This window comes from Phascolarctos cinereus, unplaced genomic scaffold (genome assembly GCF_003287225.1).
Source record: "Phascolarctos cinereus isolate Bilbo 61053 unplaced genomic scaffold, phaCin_HiC Scaffold_9;HRSCAF=440, whole genome shotgun sequence".
Lineage (NCBI taxonomy): Eukaryota > Metazoa > Chordata > Mammalia > Diprotodontia > Phascolarctidae > Phascolarctos > Phascolarctos cinereus.
In genome coordinates this window covers 246133086-246160232 of record NW_027556402.1, presented here as the reverse complement: position 1 = coordinate 246160232, position 27147 = coordinate 246133086, and the positions used below count along the sequence as shown (strand labels likewise).

General features: G+C 36.3%; 1 protein-coding gene across 1 annotated transcript; it reads right to left on the bottom strand.

The window, feature by feature from the left end:
• Positions 1 to 10575: 10575 nt before the first annotated feature.
• LOC110199515 (olfactory receptor 4C6-like) lies at positions 10576 to 11520 on the bottom strand. Its single transcript, XM_020974398.1, has one exon. The coding sequence runs from the start codon at positions 11518 to 11520 to the stop codon at positions 10576 to 10578; it is 945 nt and encodes a 314-aa protein (XP_020830057.1).
• Positions 11521 to 27147: the final 15627 nt, after the last annotated feature.

Below are 27147 nucleotides of genomic sequence, written 5' to 3'. Positions count from 1 at the left end.
TTTTCTTTATTTTTTTCAGTTTTCATAATTCTTACATCTGATGGAACATGAATTAACGTACATCTCATAACTTAAGATACATCATACGTAACTCTCTGTGACATTTGCCATTGATGATTCCCAGTAATCATTGAGTCATTAACTCATAACTGATCTTGTTCAATCTTACCTGTTCTAAACCCATATGGTATTTGTATCCAACCTGTCTTGCTACTCAATCATTAGACAAGTTTCCCCTTAGACCCATATCATCTTTTACCTGATTCATTAACACACCCTCCTAATTGAGCTGGATGGCTCACTGGATAGTGTGCTGTCCTGGAGTGAGGAAAACTCATCTTCTTGGGTTCAACTCTGGCCTCAGACACTTACTTATGTGACCTGGGGCAATTCACTACATACTATTTGCCTCAGTTTCCTCATCTGTACAATGAGCTGCAGAGGGAAATCCTAAACCACTCCAGGATCTTTGCCAAGAAAATTCCAACTGGGGAAACAAAGAGTTATGGATGACTGCAATGAATGAACAACTACAACTGCTTAATTGGGCTACCTTCAATTTCTCCCCTCTATTATCCATTATCTTTCATTAGGTGGCAAATTTATATTCCTGTACTACAGATGACAGTGACACTCCATGCAATGCCCTTACTCCAGGACTCTGAGTGAGCTCCAGAATCTCAAAACCTCTTATCCCCAGGATAGAATACAAAATCGTTCTTTAAGTATTTAAATCACTTGAAAATACATCTCCAACCTGCCTTTCCAAGAGCGTTACAAATTACTTGCAACCATTTGCTCTATGATCCAGCCATACTGTCCCACTTGACAAGTCACATTCAGCCTATAGAATGACCAGTCGGGACATCTTATTTCCAACTCTTAGGTTTTGCCCAAACTCTTCTTCATGCTTGAAATGCATTCCTTCTGCAACTCATTTAATGATCATAAATTTCCTTTAAAGCTGAAATTGGATTACTCCTTCCAAGAAGTCTGTCCTGATACACCTACTTGCTAATGTCCCACTCTCTTTTAGCTTATGTATAACTTTCATATTTGGAGGTATCTCTGTACCCTTAGTTTTCTTGCTTATTCCTTTGAGTCATTTTCCCCAGAAATAGATTGTACAAGCAGAGACACATTTTGTCTGGTCCATTCATTCTATAATCTAGCTCCTAAACTTGTGGTAAGGATGGTTTTCTTTAAGGCAAAGATGATTTTACATTTACCTTTGTATACTCATCTTTCAAAGTTCCTCATATTTAACTTCTCAATAAATATTTGATGAATGAATGGAAAAAAAGACCACCAGAGGCAATGTAATAATGCTGGACTTTGAGGGGGAAAGACCAAGGTTTCCATCTCAACTCTAATGCTCAGTAGTTATGCGACAGCAAGTAAGTCATCTAACTTCTCTGTCTCATGAAATGCCCTAGGACACATCCAAGTTTAGAAAACTTGTGTTATGTGGCTGATGGAGGGATTTCCAACACCAGAAAAAACTATTCTGATGAAATCGCTCAAAGCACAAAATTTGTATTTATTATACTCATTGTTCATTGATATACTGAATTTTTTTTTAAACTATACCAATCACTAATACTATGAACTTAGGTCAATCATTTAAATTTCTTTATAAATGTATATAAGTGAGCAAATATAAAGGATACAAAGTTATCCAAAGTAATTTTTTAAAAGGTACAAATATTGACAATGAGGTGAATCAGGATAAGGAACATGTAGGAGATTGTATCTTATCCTGTGCTTTGTAGTAAAGTAGGGAATCCCAGAGGCAGAAATTAGGGAGAGAGAGAGCACCAGCAGACCCACAGAATTTCATAGCAGGAAGGGCCTCAACATCTCAGTAGGTAAACCCATATCTTTAAAGAATCCTCACTATTGCATACCTGACAGAGGAATATCCAGCCTGTGCATGTAGAGCTATGAGAAGAACTTCTCTTCCTTCCCCTTCTCCTTCTCCTCCTCCTTCTCTTTTGCTACTCCTCTTTCTGCTCCTCCTTCCCCTCCTCTTCCTCTTCCTTCTTGTCCTCCTTGTCCTGCTCTACTTCTGCCACTACCAACACTGCTAATACTATAATAATGAGGATGACTACTATTACCAGGACAAGTATTACTACTATACCTCTACAAGTATTCCCACAACCACCCACCCATCACTATTCTGGTTTCCCTTCTGTGATTACATTTCAATTTATGAAAGTCACATATTAAATCACATTGTCTAGAAGCAAAGACCACACTATAGATGAGTTCTGATGAGGTCAGAATATAGTGTAACTATTACTTTCCTTTTCTGGGGAGCCACCTTTCTCTTGAGCCACTGAAAGATTACATTAGCTTTTTTTTATTGTTATTGCTGAGTCATACAGTTGTCATATTGAGCTTACAATTTATTAAAATATTTATGTTTTTAAAAGAAAGGTACATATCTAACTGTGTCTCATTCTTGATACATTTTCCCAAAACAATAGTATTTATTTTTTTTCAAGGACATATAATGATAGTTTTCAACATTCACTTTTATAAGATTTCGAATTCCAATTTATACACCTTTGAAGTTGATTTTAGCTTAATATCATCCAAGGCAAGACTTTATGTTTAGTCCTGTTGAATTTGATCTTAAATTCAGCCCCATGCTCTAGGTTGTCTAGATGATTTTTGAATCCTGACTTTGTAATCCTCTAACTATCCTAACTGTTCCTCTAAACATTTTTTAATCTGAAAATTTGATACCATGCATATTTTAACCGAATCATGATAACAGTGCTAAATTAGTGCAGGTCCAAACACAGATTCCTGGAGAAATCCATTAGTTTCTATTTCCATGCTGACATTGAATAATTAAGAACATGTCTGGTTTACCACCACCCAACCACTTAAGAATCTATCTGGGTGTATTGACATCTACCTTCTCCACAAGAATAAATGTAGGTCATTTATCAAAAACTTGGCTAAAATCTAGATGTACTAAAACAAACAAACAAAAAACCTACATTATCAAACATCCCTCATCTATGGATTCAATAATCCTGTAAAAATAGAAAACAAAAATTTACCATATATTTCATGAAGTTGTACTACATAATATCTGACTCGCCTTCGGTCTCTGATGGTCTCTGATCTAATTGTATTGGCAATGTGGTAGCTTGAAATTCATGCTGGACTTGGAATCAAAATTCTTGTTCCACGTGTTCAGACTTATAAATAGGAAATTTAAGGATCTGAGGAAAGTCACTTAGTCAGTTTAGGCTTTAGTATCTTCATCTGTAATTTATGTGGATATACTAGATGTCCTCTAAATACGTTTCCATCACAAAATTCATGATCCTTTGAAATTTCATTTAAAAAGAAATGACATTTTCAATCAGACATTAAAAGATACATAACACATGCGTATTTTCAATGCAGCCCCTTAGCAATCCCTTTGAATTAGGTGGGATTCCTTTGTTAGATATAATTTAATTCATTTTTTTTCTATTTGGTGTGGGACTCCTATAACTAACAAACATTAAGAAAAGCCTATAGAAGAAAGATTCTGTCACTGCAATTAGGAAACTAGTCAATTCTGTGATCACCTGGAGCCTTGGTGATCAAACACTCTGTACCTAAGTGGTCAGCATTGTGTTCTCATAATCTATATACTTAGGTAAAAATAGGTCTCCTTCCAGACGCGCAAACTTTTTTTTTCTTTTCCTATCTCTGTGACTATAACCTTTCAGAAAGTGTGCAATAGATACTCTCTAGGTCTCAGAGTTCCTCCCTCTGGATAAGATTGGCTATTATGTTTTACACTGAACTGGAAGTCATAATCCCACCTATTTTACTTGTACTATGACTTTGAACCCATTACTTGATGTCCCAGAACTTCAGTTCCTTACCAGGGAGGAGGTTCAAATGGAAGATGTGTTTTTTTCTCTTTCTCTTTTGGCAAGCTTACCTTTTACAGAGCAGGATAAAACTGGCACTGCTCCAGATGAAGAATGAGAATTGAAATGGCTGCTATAGAAACCCCAAGACCTGATGTGAAACCCCACATCATGCTGTAAAGAAATATATGAGTTATCACAAACCACTTGGAGATAGGGAAAAAAAATTAAAAAAAAATCAAGAGTTTGAAAAATAATTCAGACACTGTTCAATAGAGTTTGTAATAAATTATAGTTTAGCTTCATTAAGAAACTCTTCCCTGAAAGACAAGGAGTTAAAAAAATGTTGATCTTTTGATGAAGGTAGAATGTTAGAGTTATCCAATAATTATCTTCTGGATACCAATAGCATTAAATATTATTTCATTATTGCAATGGTGTCCCATTGAAGGTGTGTCTTCAGTGACCAGTGAGTTAATCAGCATGATAGTGAGTTTACTTTTTCAATGTGAGGTAGAGGAAGAACATCAGCTGAGTCAGATAAAGTTGGTAGTGGTAAAGAAAAATCAGCTCATAATTTCCACTAGTGAATTGGTGGTTATATCACCAAAGCAGATGGTTGAATAAAATGTAGTCGCACCCATGAAATAATAGTGAAATCAATAAATCCTTACTGGTTTTGGATAATACAATACTAAAGATGTCCCAAAGGCATAGGAGACCTTGCTGCCCAGGAAGGATCTGATCCCCACTGGAGAGGTCTATTCGCCATAAACACTGAAATCCGTAGGGATGATTGTAAAGTTACCTTTTGTTAATGTGTTCATAACACCCAGAAAACAATCCCTAAAGATTTCTCACCTTTGCAGTAATACAATAAAAATACATCTAGATTTGGAGTCAGAGAGCCTAGGAACAAAACCCAGCTTTGTTTTTTATACCCTGTGTAGCTTTTCTTTGTTCTTCCATCTCAGTGGGCCCAACAGTTCTCATTTATAAAAAGAGAGAAGATGCTTATGATGGATGGATGATCTCTAAAGTCCCTCATAGTTCTAAATCCTATGAAGTCCCTCGCTTTCATCTGAACAAGAAATTAGAATGCTAGGTTGTATAAAGCTTAGCACTATCTCTTTCAATTCAACCAGTTATACAAAGGCAGAGTAGATTTGTTTACTAATTTTCAAGGTAGAAAACACAATCATATAACCCTTATATAGATATTACAACCATAAATAATAGCAACAATAATTAATAATGATAATAATGCTAAGGATACATTAACCAAAGGAAACTGCAGAATCATCTATACGGACTTCATCATTTGTGGTCCCTTGATTTCAAATAGACTTGCTAGTGGGGATTAGATTCTGCTGGAGCAGAAAGGATCATCTCCCCTGCCAGTGGAACATCCACAACATGGTATTATCCAACACCAGTGGGGACTGGTTGATTTCACTATAGTAGTTGGTATTGTATCATCATCATCATCATTAATATTCACAGTAACAACAATAATATAGCACCTACAACTTTCCAGGAACTGTGCAATGGCTTTTACAAATATCATCTAATTTGATTCTCACAACAGTGGGTGGGGATGAGGGGCGTAGAACCAGTTGTTTTCCTCATATTACAGGTAAAGAAACCAAGTCAAACTATCAAACTGAGGTTAAGTAAATTCTCACAGCGAGGAAGTGCCTGAGCACCTATTTGAACTCAAGATGTGTGCCCTCCAGTCTTGGCCCTCTATCAATTTTTTTTAACTCCTCCACTTAAATCTGAATATATTGACTTAATTGAAAAATCAATGAATAGGAATACTCAAGATGTGTGCCCTCCAGTCTTGGCCCTCTATCAATTTTTTTTAACTCCTCCACTTAAATCTGAATATATTGACTTAATTGAAAAATTAATGAATAGGAATGTCTGAATATGTTGGGTCCAAACAATCTGTGTGACTTTTGACAAATCAGTTCTCTGAATTTGAAGTACATCAAGTATAAAGTTGGGGAGGGGGATACCCACAGAAATCAAAGTATTTTTGTAAGGCGATACCCTTGTCGATTAAAAACCCAAATGATGAATGATCTATAAGACATGGAATTGTAAGATCAGAGAGATTTAAGCTGAGTTTCTATGGAAACTTTGTTTAAATTATAGTTTCAGATTTCATCACTATGGCTATCTCAGAGCACTGCCATAAGTAAATGATGTCATTGAAATTAGGTATTTCAGTGATTTTAAGTTCTTCTGTTGGGCCAAAGCCAACTTATAAACATAAATTTGCTCCTGGTGATGATATTAAGGAATAAAATAGTGGATCTTTATAATTGCAGATTTAAAATTTCATGTGACTCAAAGAAATTGAAAATATTTTATATAGAAAGTGTGACTGGTAGCAAATAATAAAAAATAAAATAATACAAAGGTTATGTATAAAATAAACCTCATAAAAAAGATATCATCCAAGAATAGATGACTGAAAAATAGAGGTGGCTTTTTTTTTTTGGCTAGGCAATGGGGTTTAAGTGACTTGCCCAGGGTCACAAAGCTAGTAAGTGTTACTTGTCTACGGCTGAATTTCAACTCAGGTCCTCCTGAATCCAGGACCAGTGCTCTATCCACTGTGCTACCTAGCTGCCACCTAGCTGTCCCCTAGGTGGGCCTGTAAAGTATCAAGAGCTCTAATGTTGACCTGCTCTTCTCTGAACATTGGAACACCAAGAGGAAAACTGTTAGCAGGTTGGAGACAGACTCTCTGGGATGTTTCTGTTAGGACATGGACATGCATCTTACACGTACTTTTCTTTAATTTGGATGTGACCTAAAGCAAGATGGAACAGCATGTACCCTGAAAAATATTCAAATTTAAAAATGAATTCAGTGATTCTGCTTTATCTGATTTCAAAGAAGAAATTTAATAGGGTTACATCCATCAATAGGAATTTTAAGCAACTTCTATATACCAGGCACTGGTACACGGCAGGGACAGTTTTGCACTCAATAACTTTATATTGTAACTGGTACAATTGAAACAGCCACAGATAAGTAACTCATCTGTCTGATCTTACAATTAAAAATATATTTATGGAGTATCTACTGTGTGTAAGGGTACAGCCTAAGCGTAGTTTACATAAAGGCAAAAATGAAAAACTGTTCCTACTTTCAAGGAATATACATTCTACTCAAGGATAATACTCCTGAAAATATCACAGAGAAAAAAAAAGATAGAAAAAGGGATAGATATAAATATAAACATAGATGTAGATATATACTTAGCTAAATGATGAAGATATAAATTAAATGAATGAAAGAACTATTAATTTATTCTTATCCTACCCAGAGAAGCAGTATGGAAGAAAACAGAGGATGAGTCACTAGAGTTAAGTAAATTGCTCCAGAATAGAGACAGGATTCAAGTACACATTCTCTGAAGTGAAATAAAACAAACAAACAACAAAAAAACCTTCTTTACTCTCTACTTTATCATCTTTTCAGGAGAAAACAAGATTCACATTTCTTGTGGAGTAAGCACTTTGGGTCTTGGTTTTTAAAGCATATTTTATTCAATTTGAGTTTGCTTTTAAAAGCTAACTCCTGGTTCAGGCTTGGTTTCATCAATTCTATGCCTCTTTACAAAGTACAATGTGTTTTAGGTATTCTAAAGACAAAAGATTATGAATGGTTTCTTCAAGTGCACTCATGTATGTAAATATGCAAGTGAACATCTGGTAGCTTGATATCTAACGAAGCTAGCTGGCAGGAAATACATTCATCACAACTTACTGCACTGGAACTGATAGGCAGTGCAGGTCCAAAAAGAACTGTCTTGGGCTACCTGTAACAGTTTTGAGGAGAGAGGATTGTTAAATTTTTTGTGAGAAAATTCATACCTCTGAAACCAGCAATTATATGAGGCTTTGATTTATGGTTTTGTTCATTCTTTAAGCTTCAGAAATTACTAATATTCAAGATTAAATTTAAAAGTGTATACATACTTTTTTTTTCCTTCCTGAAAGCTCAGTTTCAAATTTTTATCGTATCTCTGTAATGCTTTATAACTATTGATGAGCTTTGCAGAAGTGCCATAGCTGAAGGAATGAAGTCATTTCTAGACTGGAGACTTGTGACTGGAAGCTAACCATCATCATCCTCATCCTCATCCTCCTCAGCATCACCCCTTTCCTGGCCCTTCCTTATCTTCCCTTCCTATTTGAGATTACCTTCCAATACCTATCTATATCTCCTATATACCAAAGTATTTACATATGATCTCAACAATGACAATGTGAGCTTTTTGAGTTTTAGAATTGCCTTTTTGCATTCTTTTGTATCCTCAGGTATTAGCTCAATGGATCATATGTGTCTTCTTGAAAGCTTCCTAATACTGTTCTGAAAGGCTGTTATTCACATCCAGTGTAAGACACAAAGGATCCAGAGTTTCCTTAGTTTCAATTAAAATCAATGCAATTCAATATCTTTCTTTCCTCTAATGCTAAATAAAAACTCTGGAAGCAGAAAATGTTTTTTTCACAAATAGACCTAACATCCTACAAATCTAGAACCTCTTGCAGTTTTTCAGGGCATTTCTTTGACTTCCTAAATACTGATTATTCCTTTCATTGTTTTAAGTTTAGTAAGGTTCCAATAGACTTTCTTTTCATTCCAAACAGGTTTTCTCTGTCAGTAAATGTTTTACCAAAGTAAATCCTATCTGCCAAAAAAAAAAAAAGGAAAGAGATGTCTTAACTGCACCTCGAAAAGCAAGAAACTATGGTCTCTATCTGCAGCAATACATTGAACCCAATGAAACAAAACAAGTCCTGAGGTAATACCATTCTTCTCACTCAAATTTTTATACTTTGAGTAAAGTTTCCCCTCTGTAGCTACTGGAGAGAATCATTAATCACCAGCACAAATTGAAAAAAAAAATACTCCTGGGACCTAATGAGTCCTTAATAATTGCTTGTTGACTGTGATGGAATCTGTGCTCATTAGTTGATTTTATCCACATACAATGGATCCAAAAAGTGAGACTCAGAAATGGAGGAAAATTTGAAAGAGGCTAGGTTTGAACCCAAATCCTACTGACTTAATTTCCAGTTCCCTATTACAATCCCATGCAAGATCTAAGGTGAGCCTAAAGAGATGGCTCAGTGTATTGTGGGGTGAGGAGCAATGAAAATGATTACTTTTTCAAATACTAGAAGGGGTGTCAAGTGGAAGAGATATAAAAGGGGTTAAATTTCTTCCATTTTTTTTCCCTAAGAGACTGCCCTGGGAGTGATAGATGAAAATTATGGTTAGACAAATGTAGGTTTTATGTAAGGAAAAAAACAAAACAAACAAAAAAAAACCCAGAATAAAACAAAACAAAAGCAGGGACAAATTCTCACCATTACAGCTTCTTAATAAGAAAATGGGATGATTCCAGGGTGACTATTCCCTCTATTCCCTTAGCATTTGAAGTAGAAGCTTTGTCATCATGTATTGAGCCTGCCAAAGCAGGGAAACAAATCACACCATAACTTGGCAAGCATTTGTTAGGGTCCAAGGACATTCAAAGGACTACACTTTTGTCTAGGGTTGCAAAAGCTAAACTTAGACTGTCTATGGCAAAGATCTGAAAACACCAGCATGCCAATCAGCCTGTTGGTCATAAAGAACATGTTAAGCACTTCATTTGTTCCAGACACTGTTCTCTGAATACAAACCTAAGGAGAAAAAAATAATCCCTAGCATTGAGGATGTAACATTTTGATGGGGGAAGGTAACCCATAAGCTAAAAAGTGGAGGGGAGGCACCCAGGCATACATAAGTGCACTTTCACAATGGCAAAAAATCAGAAATAAAGTATGTGCATTTGATTAGAAAACAACTACAAATTATAGCACAAGAATGGAATAAGCAATAGGATAGTACTATTCTCTAAGAAATAAGAAATATGAAGAATTCAGAAAATCATAGCAGCACTTATGAATGAAGCAAAGATAAGAGAAAAACAATATTCACAATCAGTTTGACAATATACACAGAAAGCTGATATTAAAAACAAAGCAAAAAAAGAAAGTGAACAATATATAATTGTAATATCTTACTCTATACCTAGAGGGAAACTGAATACTTCTCTTATATCTCTGCAGAGGCATAATTGGAGGTAGGTGTGTGTGTGTAGGGGGGTGTACAATAGATAAAACACCGGCTTTAAATCAGCAAGATAGCAGTTTGAATTTTTTTTGTATCAGACAACGACTATCTGTGGGATCCTGTGAGAGTCAGGAATACACTATATTTGCCTAAACTTCCTTGTTTGTAAAAGGAGGATATTAAGAGCACTTACCTCCGAGGGATGCTGTGAAGACAAAATGAGGTGATATTTGTAAAGTTCTTTGAGAAACTATATCTAAAGCATTTTAGCTATAACATTAACTATAACCATTCTCATAGATGGAAGACTATGGATATAAAATATTCTACATGTCTTCAAACTCTGTTAATATTTGGGTTTTTCATGTCCACTGTAACCTCTCTCAATGATTTATAGGGGGAAATATTGACCTAGCAAAATTCAGTGTGGAAATTTATGAAAGGATTGTGATCGTTGCTAGTGAAAGGAGTATGTGCTCTGATTAAAATATTGTTCTATCAAAACATACGTAACCTTCTGCTTCATTTGTATGGTTTTCAATTAGTAAGCTGACTTTTCCTGAACAGTCAAAGGCATTTGTCTGATCCAGAGTTTCTTCATGGCATTTTTAACCTCTCTGTTCCTAAGGGTATAGATCAAGGGGTTTAACATAGGAGTAATCATAGTAAAACATACAGACACAGCTTTATCTATAGGAAAAGTAGCTACTGGTCTCACATATAAGAATATACAGGGGGCAAAAAACAAAACCACCACTGTGAAGTGAGAGCTGCAGGTGGAAAGAGCCTTTCTCCTCCCTTCTGAACTACCACCCTTGAGGGAGCAGAGGATAACAACATAGGAGACAACTAGTATGAGAAAGGTTGACAGGCACATTACTCCACTATTAGCAATGACTAAGAGTCCAAGAACTTGAGTGTCTATGCAGGCCAGTTTCAGCAGGGGGAACAAATCACACATAAAGTGATCAATAACATTAGGGCCACAGAAGGGAAGATGGGCCATGAAGAGGAGTTGTATGGTGGCATGTATGGAGCCCCCCATCCAGGCAGCTGCCACCAGCAGGTGGCACACGCGAAGATTCATGATGGTCATGTAGTGCAGGGGTTTGCAGATGGCCACATAGCGATCATAAGCCATGACCACAAGGAGGATGATTCCAACACCACCAAAAAAATGCTCTGCAAAGAGCTGAGTCAGACAGCCTTCCAGGGAGATAGTTGTCTTCTCATAGAGTAAATCCACAACCATATTTGGAGCAATCACTGAAGAGTAGGCAACATCCATGATAGACAGGAAAGTTAGAAAAAAGTACATGGGTGATCTCAAAGTTTGGCTGGCAGTCACGGTTAAAACAATGAGTAGATTCCCTGTGACAGTGATAACATATATGATTAAAAAAATGACAAAGAAAACTTTTCTAAGCTCTGGATTTTGTGTGAGGCCTAGGAGAATGAATTTAGTTACATTGTTTTTATTTTCCATTTTGATTATTTCTCTGCCAATTTCTTGATAGACCATATTCTCATCTGTTTGGATTTTGTTTTTGTTTCTGTCTTATTTTTTCTCTTCTCCCTCTCTTTCTTCCTTGTCTTCAGCTGATAGAGCACTGGGATGGAGGGAAGGATGACCAGAATTCAAATTTTTCTCCAGACACAGTTCAGTGAACCTGGATAATCACCTAACTTCTTTCAGCCTCAGTTTCCTCACCTGTAAAATAAGGATAATATAATCCTATTCTTCACAGAGTTGTTGTGAGGAACAAACAAAATATTCTATATGCAGTGCTTTGTGAATATTTTAAAGTGTAACATATCTATTAATTATTATTACTCTTCATAAAAAAATTCAATGAATAAATCCAAATTTCAGACACTTTTCAATTTTCAGCATGAAACTGTATTTCTTTCAGCAAAAAAATGCACTGCATGAGTTATATAAATTGGCATCATCATGTTTAAAGATTAGAGTTTATTTCCTTTGATGTTAACAAGCAACTGATTTGGAAGCCCAATGGAGTGAAAAATGAAAAAAATCAGCACAGCTGTTGAAAAATACAATGGAACAAATAAATATATTATTTACGTACAATTTTAAGTTATTTTATGCTAAAAGCACAAAATTTAAATTTTCACATAACTGTGGATATAAGCAAGCATTATTCCTAAAGGCCTGTTGGAAAGAAAGGAATAAGACTAGACCGAAGTCAATGAGAGGCAGCAAGTAGTATTTGTTCCTACTTCTAGCACATTTCTTCCACGTTTCTGAGAATATCCCTTCATCTGTGCAATATTTTACAACCATCAGTTGCATAGCAGTTGTTTAAATGTGTTGTCAGTGGGGTTTTCTTCATTGGGAATATCCCGAAATCAATGAAATTACAGGTTTGGTTAAAAAACACTGAATTTGTGGTTTTTTTAACCTGATATTTATGTAATACATTAAGGTCTCAAAGTTCTTTTCACTCATGACTTCCCTAGGGCAACAAAACAATCATTCGGGCTTGGTTCAAGGGCCTTCAACCCCCATTTTATAAATGGGAAAACTAATATTTCAACACTCAAAGTCTTGCCACTGGTCCCAGAGCTGTGACCCTTCTCAACCTGCATCTGTTGTTGTTGCTGTTTGTTTGTTTTAAGATTTGCAACCACTTATGTCAACTAGTTTGATCCTCCTAATAACCTTGTTATTTGCTATTGATATCCTTATTATTGCACTTTCCCCCCTCTGTACATGCTACCATTCAGCTATAATGGCCTACTTTTTTCAGCCTAGCAAATGGCACTTCATCTTCCATTTATGTGCCTTAATTTTACTTATTATAACCTTTTTTTTCTCTCCTTCCCCCCTTATCTATGCAATGTCAGCCACAGACTATTAATCATTGATCTTCAGAATGTTGCCACATTCCCTTCCTGCAACTAAGAAAGGCTTAAGAAATGATTGGGGTACAAGAAAGAGAAGAAAGAGAGATTTTGGAGTTTCACTTTAACCTATCTGATTTTCATAATTTATGATCTAGAACATACAGTTTTTGTACAAATCTACATTACTCATGCCTGACCTTTGCCAACCCTTCATCGCCATGGTAGGCATGAATGTGGAGACTAGTCAAGGAGAAGTAAATGGGAAAAAAAATCAGCATGATAAAAAAAAATTCATGAGAATAAATAGAATAGATAAAAGAAATTAATCTCCAGAGAGAAAACAAAAATTGATTTTCAGTCTAAATAGGACTTTCTTTCTATCTCCAGTCTTGGCACAGTGTCTGAAATATAAGTGGAACTTAATAAATATTAGTTGATCATTGATTGATGAAGGAAGAAACAATGGTAATGATCCTTCACCAAGATGTGCCCAACATACCCAGGCATCCCTTTCCATCTTCTTTCTTCCACCTTCTTTCTTTATTCCTTTTCTCCTTCCTTTTTCTATTTCTCTTTCCTTCCTTACTTCCCTACTTCTCTTTCTCCTTTTCTTTCTTCTTTCCTTCCTTTCTCCTTCCTCTCTCTTTCCTCACTCCCTCTCTCCCTCCCCCTTCACTCCTTCCCTTCTTCTTCTCTTCTTCTTCTCCTTCTTCTTCTTCTTCTTCTCCTTCTTCTTCTTCTCTTCTTCTTCTTCTTCTTCTTCTTCTTCTTCTTCTTCTTCTTCTTCTTCTTCTTCTTCTTTTCCTTCTTCTGCTACTTCATATGTCTCATTGTACTTAAGATTCAGTATCATCTCTTCTCAATTTTCCTTCTATAATAAACCAGTTCATCTACACTCAATGCAGGAATTACTTACCCTCTTCTCCTGTTGCCTCTCATGCCTTGGCAAACCCTAACTAATTACTTCACACATCTCCCTTTTCAGTTTTTAAGAATAATCTTAAATGAAATATTTAAAACACTGAAGGACATCATTACATTCCTACTAGATTTTTTTAATCAGATTTCATCAGGGTTTTTACTATTGAAAAACAATAATTACTCTTCTGTAATTGAATTTACTTAATTCACTATGGAGGTTACATAAAATAATTTCTCCTCTCTTTAATGAAAATAATTACTAGTTAATATTCATAAGGAATATTAAAATTTGCAGAACACTATACACATTACCTCATTTGAGCTTTATGATAACCCTGTTAAATAGTTGCTATTAATATCTCTGGTTTTTTCCAGATGGAGAGTCTAAGACATGGGAGTCTAAGCAGAATCATGAGGATCCCATAGATGGTAAGTGGCTAAGTCAGATTTGAACTTAAATCTTCCTAACTCCAAATTCTCTTCTCTATGAGCTAAACCTCCTAAGTAGCTCAAAATTATCTGCCATCATCACTACTTCAACTCTCTCTTTAAAAAGATGGCAATCTTTCATACTTTAAAAAAAAAAAGGAATTTATTTTCACCTTTCTCTTCCCCCCTGCTCTAAATCTCTAATCCTCTCAATATTCCTTCTCATTGTTTTCTCCTTTGTTACCAGCTTCTGAAGAAGAGGAGAATCATTTGGCCACTAAGGCCAAAATGTCTACTTGTGGCCTAAATTTCATGGCCTCCTATCTTATCAAAAAGCTTGATCCTGAAACAACATATCTTGCTACAATTTTAAAACTCCCTCTATGTACTGTTTCCTTCCTTGTTGCCTACAGTCACATCCAAACTGTTTTCATATTTAAAGAAAAAAAAATTCAGTTGTTCCTGCCATTCTCTCAATTTGTGACCCTATGTGTCTCCTCTCTTTATCTGCCAAACTCCTACAAAAATTCATCTGCATTTTTCCTCCACTTCCTCTCCTCTCACTCACTTCAAAATCCTTGGCAGTCTGTATCCTGACTTTATCACTCAGTTGAATTTTTCTTTCTAAAGTTACAAAACATCTTTAATGATATTTAGTGGTTTTCTCCATCCATGCCCTCCTTCAAATCTATTACATTTGATAATGTTGAGCTGCATACCTCCAAAATAACCTAGACTTCTCTACTTTAATTTTAGTGATATGGCTTTCTTGATGCTTCTCTAAAAACTATCCAGTTTCCTTTGCAGGATCGTAATAAATATCTCAACCTCTAATATATTGATCACTTCTGAATATGCATATGTACAAGTATATACATACACGTGTGGATGACAAGTAACAAACAGAGACAGAGGGAGAGACAGAGAGAAAGAGACAGAGATAAAGCAAAATGCAACCTTGTGTTCTTGAATTTACTGTTATTTCAGTGAATTATCTCTTATTTTTCTGAGAAGAATGATTAAAACAGGTAAGTAGGAAAAGTTGCGACACAAGGATAATCCACAAAACTGAGGTATATAAAAATTGAATTAAAAGGGCACTGACATAGGGGCAGCTAGGTGCCACAGTGGATAGAGCACCGGCCCTGAAGTCAGGAGGACCTGAGTTCAAATCCAGCCTTAGACCAAACACTTGACACTTACTAGCTGTGTGACCCTGGGCAAGTCACTTAAGCCCAATTGCTTAAAAATAAAAAAAAAAATTTAAATTTTAAAAAGGGCACTGACAACTGAGGGATCAGAATAGTCCTCTTTTAGGGAGCAACACTTCATCTAATCCTTAAAGCAAACTAGGGATTACACTTACAAAAGCAGGTGGTGGTGTTGGAGTTGAGGAAGAAACTGGAACTCTATGTTTGTGTATGTGTGTGTCTGTAAGTGACTGTGTGTATGTGTGTGTATGCGTTATATGCATATGTGTTTCACCTATACAGGCATCAAACTTTATACTGTATTGTGAAGTATGTATATATGCATGTATATATGAATGTTTACACTTCTCTCTTTAGAGCTCTAGTCCCACAAATCACCATTTTCTAATAGGATTTAGAGTTGGATGTGCCATGGAAATCTCAAAATTAACATATCCAAAATGAAGTACATTAAGATATTATCTTTCCTTTAAAGCCTGTCTTGAGTAAAGTTTGACAAAAGGATAAAGTGAGGCAAATCTCCAAGCAAGATAACATATATTAGCAGGGGCATGCTTCCTTTCAATAAATGGTTCAATACTTTGTCTCCATTTATGCCAGTGACCCCAACAATAGGTCAGCTCCCCTTTTATACATTTTTGGGGATACAGAACAAAGATTAGGGTAGGTGATATCATGGGATTGAGGGTGACATGATTTGTTACAGACCTGAGGTGCAGGGTACAACCTGATTGGTTGGAAATTTCTTAATGGGATCTAGCAACAACTCCCTTTCTTCTCTCAGAGACTAAGAAGTGGTATTTGTTTGAGTCTAGGGTGAGAAAGTGGCCCAGACTTTTGCACAGCAAACCATATAACCTTGAGGGATAACTTGGTGGAGTAAAGTTGTCAGGTCTGATTTCTGAATATTCACAAACATTCCTTAAAGTTAACAAAATTCTTTGAGGCAAGAATAGATCAATGATTATCAGGAGAGGTGGATTTCCAAAATTAACCCATTTCAGGCCATTTGAATTCTGAACTAAGTTCAGATACAAAGAATTATGACTTAAGCCATTACAGGACAAAAGCAGTTATAGGACAAAACCAATTAGGATCACTAAATAAATGATACAGGATCAATTTTTATTTTCTTAACCTCTATATTTTTCTAACTTTCTAGACTCTCAGTTGGTAATATCAATATCCCTCCAGTCCCGTAGTTTCTCAATCTCAGAATAGTATTTCAGTAATCATTCATCTTCATTTCCCAATCCAACTAGTCACAACATCTTATTAGTTCAGTCTCCACGTCATCTTTTAAATCTATCTTTTTGTCACCATTTAATAGCTACCATCCTAGTTCACCCTTAGGCTTTTAGCATCTTTTGATTTTTTGTATTGGCATAGCTTCCCAGTTGATCTCCCACTTCTGGTTTTTCCTCTCTACAAGCTAGACTCCTTTATAAAATTGACTAATTGACATTCCCAAAGCACAAGTCATTGTGACATTCCATATCATCCCCCAAGTCAAGAACTTAATGGATTCTTCTTGATAGTAATATACACTCATAATAAAAACCCATCTGTTTATCCTAAAAGTCCTTAAAAATCTGTCTCCAATCTATCTTTCCAGGATGATTAGATATTATTTCTTATCATAGGCTCTACAATCCATCCTCACTGGCCAGTTTACTCCTATGTATCCAGGATATTTCATTTCTAACTGCTATGCTTTTGCACAGGTTGCTCTTCATGCTTGAAATATATTCCTTCTTAACGACCTCTCTTACAATCTTTAATTTTTTCTAAGTCTCAGTTCAAGTGACATTCCCTACAATAAACCCATTCCAGTCCACATAGTTGCTAGTATCCCAGCCCCTTGGATATCATTTGATGTATACTTTTATTTATGGACGTATTTTCATGTCCCTGATTTTCTTGCTTATTTCTTTCAATTACTATCCACTGTAGGCACAAATGAACAAATAAATAAATGAATAAACATATAGATAGATAGATAGATAGATAGATAGATAGATAGATGAGTGAACAAATGAATAAATAAATAATGTATTTACCGTTTACATTTGCACCCTGATCCCCAACTCTGCACTACATGACAAAATTCTTTAGTGGTAAAGCCTATTTCATATGCACCTTCGTAGAGTCATTGTCTGGTAGAGTGCCTCTCACTTAAATGTTCGATAAATTATTGAAGGATAAATTAATGAATGAACCTTCCCAAGACACTGTGTATTATAGAGGATGGTTTGTTGGTTTTGAGTCAGGAAGATCTAAGTTAACATCTCAACTCTCATGCTTAGGAACCATGTTACCTTGAACAAGTGTCTTGACCTCTATATTTTTTCAAGCAACTCCCTGGGATTCTTCTATAAAATTACAGATAAGGTAAAATCTCTGGCTGCTAGAGTTCTAGGGCACATCAGAATGCCTCTATCTGGATGAAACTATGGTTCAATGTTCAAAATACAGATTTATCACACCAAATAATCAACAGATATGCAATTAGTTCTGAAAGGAACTTATTATGTGACCTTGGGCAAATCACTTAACTCCTTATTTAAAAAAAAGAAAAACAACAAATTTCTCTGTGCAAGCAAATATACAATAGATGCAGGTTATACCAAGTAATTTTAAGTGGTAAACACCAACAACTGCATAAATCAGAAATAGCATCACATAGGAGGTGGCACCTTATCTGTGCTTTGAATGAAGTTTGGAATTCTAAGAGGGAGAGAATTCACAGCCTCCAGAATCCTAAAATTTGACAGTAACAAGGGACCTATGCATCCGACTAGGCTAAGCCATACCTTAAAGAATCTTCACAATGATATACCTGATAAATGGTTGTGAAGTTCCTGAATAAAGACCTTTAGGCAGGCCATTCTGTTTTGGACAGCTCAAATTGAAAGGGAGGCTTTTGTTTATTTTTTGTTTGGTTTATATTTTTTTTCCTAACATCAAGCCAAACTTATCCTCTTTGCCACTTCTCTCCATTGTTGACCCTTGACCCTTTGGGAACAAACTGAATAAATTTAGTCCTTCAGCCTCATGACATCTCCCCAAATAATTGATTTAAAATACCATTTGTCTCAATATACTTTTCCCTCTAGCTTTAATATCCCCTGTTCCATCTCCTACTCCTCATTTGTCATGGGTCCAAGGCCCTTCACAATCTTAATTGCTCACCTATATATACTTTGTAAACCATAGTGTCCAGACCAAAACCTATTACTTCAAATGAGTTTTCACAAAAGTGGAGTACAATAGAACTGTCCTCATACAACTCATGGAAGCCACGACCCCTCCTCTCAAGGAGGCCCAAGATTTCATTAACTTTTTTGGTTGTCACAAGTTATATTGATCTTTCAATCCATTAAAGACAACCAGAACTTTTTTTCTCCTTTTTTGTTTTAGAAAAAAAAAAAAACAACTATTCTCTCCTGTGCCTTTTACTTGATTGCTTCATTTTATTTAACTCTATGGTAGGACTTGCTTTACCATCAATAAGCTCTAAAACCTGGGACCAGAGGTGGGGAACCTGTAGTCTTGAGGCCTCATGTGGCCCTCTAGGTCCTCAAGTGTGGCCCTTTGACTGAATCCAAACTTCACAGACCATTTGGCACCCCTGCCTTGGACAAATCACTTAATATATGTGGGCTTCAATTTCCTCATCTATAAAATGAAAAGGTTAGAACAGGGGACCTTCAAAGTCTCTTCCATCTCTCAATCTATGAGCATGTGAAATAGTATTTGAAAAAAAAAATGCTGTTATCTTCAAACAGGCTTCAAATAACTCTAAGTCTTTTATTAAAATAAAAAAAAGGCACTTCACTCCCTTTCCCCTGCAGCTATTTGGAAGTTCTCTTATTATAAGTTGTATTCCTTTCTAAGCTCTTTTTTTCTCAGAGCTCCTTTCAATTAAAACATTTAAACGGCAGATAGCAGGAAAATGTTCATCATGGTATTTGGAGGACCTGTCAGTGGCATGATCACCTGCTACCTCACGTGCTCAGCTCTCTTTGCACTCAAGAACTCTACATTCAGTTCTCCAAAGCTATATGCTCAGTATTGAAGTTATTTTCCATCTAGAAACACAAATGCTATTCCTTTGCATCTCTCTGACTGCAGATTATCAGAATGAATGCATCCATTATCTGGGGTACATAGTTTGTCAGTCTTGAGAGTACTGTCTTTCCTATTTTATTCTGCCTTAAGAGTCATAATTCCAGACCTGCTTTTCCCTACCTGTATGACCTTCAACAAACTACATCTCTCTAAGCTCCTGTTTCTTTTCTGAGAGGTGATTTAGTAGGATGCTGTCTCCTTCTGTTACAGGCTGTATGACAAACTTACCTTTAGCCGGAATTGATGGAACCTTTCTCCAGTTGAAGACGAAAATTTGACATAGATGCTATAAAAATACAAAGACCTAGTGCAGCAACCCACCATGCGGTTGCAGAAGATTCCAATTATCTTTCATCACAGGGAATTATAAAAAAAAGGCAAGAGTATGAGAAATCATTGGGGCACTACCCATCTGAGTTTATAGTTAAATATAGTTTAGATTTATAAGGACCTATTTTTCAGAAAGACATGTAGTTACAATATTGTTCACCCTGTGGTAAACCTGGAAATGGCTAGTACATGTAGTAATATCTCTTTTGATAGCAATAACACCAAATAAGGTTGCATCATTCCAAGGGAATCCCTCTGAGGCTGTATCTCTACTGACTGCTCAGTTAATCAGCATGCTAATGAGTTCATCATTTCAGTGAGGAAGGTAGAGAACATCACCTAGGTCAGGTGAACATTAAGGGTGACAAAATAAAAAAAAACATGACCACATTTGTTGGTTAATTCTTTGTTATGTTACAAAAGTTGAAAACTGAGTGATGGATTCATGCTTCCCTTAATAAACTTGGGATGATATCCTGGAGAACTTCTGCTGGCATAGAAGATTCAGACTTTCATCTTTCATGCTCCCTCCACAGCTCCTCCATAGAATCTGATCATTACCTATAAGACTATTCACAAGCAAAGAGTCAAAACCAGTGACATCCATTAGGAGGATAACAAACTTTCCTTTGATTATTGCTTTTTATAACCCTTTAAGTTTGGAGTCAGGAAGATCTAAATTCAAATTCTACTTTAGAAACTTACAAGTCTTGTGTTCCCAGTCAAGTATTTTAATTTTTTGCAACCTCAGTTTCCTTATCACTACCATCACCATTTTACAAGATTAAAAATTACAAGTCTTCACTTACTACATGTGTGACCCTGGGCAAGTCATTTAATACCAATTACCTAAAAATCAAAAAAAAAAATACAAGTCAACCAAAGGGAAATAGACAGGTACAGTATAATGAGTACTACTGGCCTGTAGCAAAGTATCAAGACATAGGTGAATTAAAGAAGTGTCATTAAAATCTATCAACAAAATGGAAAACTGCACAAGCAGGTGGGCTAGTTATAAATCAAGAACATCAACACCATTATAACCTTTTTGAAATATGAAAATATGAAAACAAGAAGACCTCTAGCATTTTGGGAAATCTTCCCAGGAGGGTATCTGGGAGGTCATACACATGCACCTCATGCACATAGTTAGCATGTTTATCAAATTTGGACAGAAAATAAAATAAGAATGGATAGCAAATACATTGGATGACACAGAAAAAATAAATTAAACAAGCTAAAACTCCTGTCCCTATCATGGTAAAATGGGATTTAATAAGAAATAATTCAATCAACAAATATTTGGTGAACAAACCAGCACCAAGCAAAGCAATGGAATTACAAGGATGAAAGCAAGTTTTTTCCTCAAGGACCTTATACTTTAAGATGGAGACTTCATGTGTAATCTGTATGTATAAGTATGTGTATATCTTGATATGTTGATATCTACATGTCTATCTTCACATACATGCATAAGACTGAGGAATAGTAGAAGGCAGTAGAGGGCACTGGTGCGTAAATCTGGGATGGGAAAAAACAAAACAAAACACCATATCAGCTGAGGAGACCAGGAAAGGCTTCATGCAGAATTTGGCTTTGAGCCGGTTTTGGAAGGAAATCAGAGATTACATAAGATGAAGATGGGGAGGAAGTGCATTTTAGCCATTTGGGATAGTCAGTGCAAAAGGTATAGAAATAGGATAGGGGGGGATTGTATGTGAGGCACACTCAGAAAGTAATTTTGATTAGCTTATAGAGTTTGCAAAGAGGAGTAATATGTGATCATTCTGGAAATATAGGGTGAGACCGATTATAGAGGCTTTGAAATGTCAAATGAATCAGTCAGTCCAACAAGAAATACTTAAGTGACTGCTATATCTGTGACACTGTGTTAGAAATTGGGGATACACATATGAATGCAGGAATGAACGGGCAAATGAACCATTTATTTAGTGCTTCTTAAATGCCAAGCTCTATGCATACTTAGCAAAGCAAAAGATTCTGTTTTTAAAGAGTTCACATTATAATAGGGGAGAAAATGCTGTAGGTTCACCTGTAAGTCAGGTAGAAATTTTGTATGATCCTTACAATGTAGCCATTAAGTAGGTTGCAATGCATCTTTAATGTCATTTTCGTAATAAAACCATATCTTCTGCTGATCCATTTGAGAGTGGCAAGGACTTTGGTAAGGAGAAATGAGTTTTTCTCTATTAACTGCATCAGCTGAGGAATAAGGGCTGCAATATTTGCTTAAGCATTTTCCAGGTTGCGTTTCCACAGGGCTTGTTTTTTGGACTTATGGCTGCTGGAACAGGCCTGCAAGCATGACGGATGGTCCTGAAGGTGGGGAAGGAAGGATGGTTTGCTGTCCCCATTATCATTTCTGTTAGTTGATTATAGTAGTTGCCTGAAGTCCTTCATTCCCCAAAAGGATCAAAATGACATCACTGTGCTGGAGTCAAGTCACAATGTTACAGTGCCTCTGACTGCGGCTAATCAGGCCTATACAAACTCAGAATGCTCTACCACAGGTCGGGCACAAATAGGCCATGTGAGCATTGGGAGTGGATGCTCTAAATCTATGCATCTGGTGTTTCTTTTGAGCTATGCCAAATCTGCTTTGCTCAGAGAGCACAGCACTTGCTCTAATGAGAGCATGCCACATAGTACAGTCTTGCGCCTCCCATGTTAAACAATTTATTCCAAAGTTCTTAAGAGGGACCTTGAGAGTGTCCTTGTATTGCTTTTTTTCCTGACTTTCATGTGAGTGCTTGCCTTGTGTGAGTTCTCCATAAAATAATCTTTTAGGCAAGCATACATTTGGCATTCAAACATTATGGTCAGCCCATCAGAATTGAGCTCTTTAAAGTAGAATTTGAATACTTGGCAGTTCACTTCAAGAAGGACCTCAGTGTCTTTTATCTTATCTTGCCTGGTGGTCTTCAGAATCTTTTGAAGACAATTCAGATGGAAGCAATTCAGTTTCCTGGCATAGTGCTGGTATACCATCCGGGGTTCACAGGAATATGCAATGAGGTCAGCACAAAGGCTCTGTAGACCTTCAGTTTAGTAATCAGCCTAATACCTCTCTTTCCCCCTGTTTCCTTCAGAGCCTCCCAAACACCGAGCTAGCTCTGGAAATATGTGCATCAACCTTATTATCAATGTTTACATCTCTGGAAAGTACACTGCCAAGCTAAGTGAACTTACATGCAGCATTCAAACCTCCCTTTGCTGTAACCTATGGTTCCGGGTGTGGATGGTGTGGTGCTGGCTGATGGAGCACCTGTGCTTCCTTAGTGCTGATTGTTAGGGCAAAATTAGCACAAGTTGTGAGAAGGGAGACTCCTTTCTCCACAGTGATTTCAGCCCTCTGACAGCTGCAGACTCCTGAGGGAAAAGCAAATAGGCTACTGCTCTTCCCGATTCTCTTGGGTTCAGGGTCTTGGCCTACCTCCATCAGTATCTTGGGGGAGGCTGTTGATGATTTGATGTTAGTCCTTTAATGGTTTTTCACCTGACTTCCCTTCCTCTCTCTCTCTCTCTCGATGTTCCTTGCTTTTTCAGCTAGGCTAGTTTGCCTGCCCAGCATGTGGCAATTGATAAAGAGGTTGAAACAACTTCTACTTATAAGGGGCTTACAGCAAGTACAGTACACATGTACATACTATGAATACAAAGCATTACATAAACTTCTATACAGTGTAAGTACAAATTACACACAGAGTACTTTGTCAGGGAAGGCATGAGCAATCCAGGGAGTTTAAGAAGAATTAAAAGCAGAGGTAAGGAATGTACGTGTTGGACATGTGGATAGGTCCAATAAAAACACAAAGATAGAAGATAAGTTTTGGGGGGTTTTTTTGCTTTTATTTTTTTTTATGTGATGAATAGAGAGAGGCCTACTTGACTTTATCACAAAATTGTGTGTGTGTGTGTGTATGTGTTTCTCTGTATTTCTAGCTATTTTTATATCTATGTGTGTGGCTGGGTAATGTCTCATATAGCTATAACAGCAGGTTGGAACCATGTTGTGAAAAGCATGTAATGTATTTTGAGACACATATACATAAAACTATATGTCATATATATACATATATATGCATATGTGCATTTGTATAAACATTAAATAGCTTACAGTTTGTTATTAGGCACTCCCTCAAAACAATATTACATATTGGAGGATGAAAGCTAAACAGATGAAGTTATGTTTTATCTTAAAAGTAACAAAAAGACACTGAAATTGTTTGAATATGGGAATCACACAGTCAATTCTGTAAATAAGAAAAAAAATAATTGCTCTGGTGACAATGTAGAGGAAACAGCAGAGTTTTTTGACTTAAAGTAGGGAAGAAAAAATTGCAATAATATAGGGAAGAGTCGGTGATGTTCTGAACAAGATGGCAATTGTGAGTGGAGAGAAGGGATCAGACACTTCTATGACCCAAAATATGATGAATATTATAGGAGATATAAAAAAACCCAGACATATTATTGATGGACTGTTGAATTATTTCAACCATCTAAAAAGTTAATTTCCAATTATATGCAAAAAAAGTTATTTAATAATCCTTACATTTGTACCCAGTTATCCCACTTCTAGGCCAATACCCATAAGAAATCATAGAAAGAGGAAACAGTTCTATGTGCACAAAATACTTATAGCTAGATTTTGTGCACCAGTTATTTTGTTGGGGAAATAAAATAAAAATGAAATTAAGGAGATGCTTATCAATTAGGGAATGGCATAATAAATTGTGATATCCAAATGTGATGTGATGGTATTTTGCTATAAGAAATGAGGAAATAAATGGATTCATAGAGACGCAAAAAGACTTTTACAAACTAAGAGAGAGTGAAGTGAGCAGAACTAGAATAACAATTTTTAATATAATATGAATATTATAAATTTTTTGAAAAAATTGTAAACTGACAAAGAATGAAATTAGTTAAATCAAGAGAATTCATATAATAAAAAGTGTATAAAAAACTTAAATTTATAAATATTCTGATCAATGTATGGATATATAGAAGACACAGAAAAAAATAGATGCGGATGATAGAGACATCTGTGAGTCATCTACATAGAAATAATAGTTAAACTCACGGCACTAATAAGGTTACCAAGAGACATTGTAGACAGAAAGGAAAAGAGAGACTGGGGTAAAACCTTAGGGAATATTCATTGACAAACTGGGATTCTATTTAATCCTAGAAATGATAGGAACAATTGAAATTTATTCAGTAGAGAAATGACATGGTCAAATCTGATCTTTAGGAAAATAAGTTTGATGGCTTTGGAGAACAAGAAGGAGGTGATTGCCATAATGTTATGAATGTAAAGTCTTTCAATCATAATCGAGATGCACTTTCCAAATACAGAATATGCGAGGGTTACTTAGACAATAGTTTTGCCCCCAATTTTTTTCTGGATTTCATACAAACTCAGTATGAATTAATTGTCATCTGGCAGCCATAAGAGATAAAGTGATCTTAGGCTTCATTACAGGTATTGTTGTTGGAAACAGGAAAGTGATGGTGATACCATACACCATCCTGGTGAAGAAAATATCTGGATTTTTGTATTCAGTTCAGAATATGCATTTTGCAGGCATAGGAAAATTATAAAACTCAAACAGGAGAGCAACCTGGGGAGGCAAAAGGCCTCAGGATCAATGCATAAGAGGATTGATTGTAGGAACTTGTGAAATTTAGCCTGGAGAACAGAAGCTTCAGGAAAGCAAAATAGCTACCAGCAAGTATTTGAAAGGAACCTGGAATGAAAGAGGAAAAGATTTTTATGTTTGACTTTAGAGGGTATAACTCGGGAAAATAGGATGGATTCCCAGAGAAGCAAATCTGGCCTTGTTGCAAACCAAACAAGCAAACAGGAAAAAAAAAATAACTTTAAAAGAGCTAGTATCACAGTGAAAACCAAATGTGTAATTTGTTAAGTACTTAGCACACAGTAGGCATTTCATAAATTCCTGTTTCCTTCATTATTAGAACATCAAATATTTTCTCCTTTACCAAGAATAGCTGAACTAGAAGAAAGACTGGGAACAGCAGTGCAGCAACCCAGCAAATGGGTCTCCCAGTGCCTCAGCAAAAATAAGGGAAGCAGCACTACAAAGGACCCCAGGTGGATAAGTACCCCGCAGCATTCATCTGAAAGGAGCTGAAGAAAAAAAACCTAGAGTCTTCCTAAAGTCCCAGCCTTGCTGATTCCAACTTAACACCTCTAACTGTCAACCAGGATGAGATCCTGAAGCCCAGGTGGTAGAGCAGGCAAACACCAACACCTGGACCTCTGAGTGCCTCACTGAAGGCAGGGAACCGGTGGAAACCAGCTCAAAAAACACCACGTGCCTTGGCACTCTACAGCAAAGGAATCTTCCAGGGCATTAGCAGAAACGAGGGAGGTGGTATTGTAAGGGGCCCCAGACAGATAAACACCCTTCAGCACCTATTTAAAAGAAGAAGAAAGCTAAAGGAGAGGAAAAGCAGGCAACCTAGAATTGCCTGAAAGTTCCAGCCTTGCTGATTCCTGCCCAACATGAGGTAAGCTGCCAAAACCTACAGCCTCCAATTGCCAACATAAGAGGCCCCAGCACACAAAGCCAGTGACCAAGACCTAGGCTCCCAACACAAGAAGCTTGGGTCAGTGCTCTCTGTTCCCCAATAGGAGAGCTCAATCTCTTTAAAGGCCAGGGAATAAAGAAACCATAAGTAAAAAGAAACGTACCATAGATTCGTATTATGAGAAGAGCGGAGATCAAGACAGAAATTCTGAAGACAACAACATTGTCAACAAACCCACATCTGCAACATCAAAGGGAATGTGAACTGGTATGAAGCCCAAAAAGCCTTCTTAGGAGAGCTCAAGAAGGATTTTAAAAGTCTAATGAGAGAGGTAGAAGAGTCCTTAAAAAATACAATTGGCCAATTGGAAAAAAAAGTACACTGAAGAAAACAAGTCCCTTAAAAATACAATTGGCCAATTGAAGAAGGAAGTACAAAAACTAACAGAAGAAAACAATCTGTTAAAAACTAGAATTGGACAAATGGAAACTAATGGCTCTGTAAGAGAGCAAGAATCAGTCAAACAGAAACAAAAAAAATGAAAAAATGATGAAAACTAAAATACCTCATTGGTAAAACAACTGACCTGGAAAATCAATCCAGGAGAGACAATTTAAAAATCACTGGACTACCTGAAAATC

Coding starts and splice junctions, on each gene's coding strand:
- LOC110199515 (XM_020974398.1), bottom strand. CDS start 11,520: ATGGAAAATAAAAACAATGTAACTAAATTCATTCTCCTAGGCCTCACA.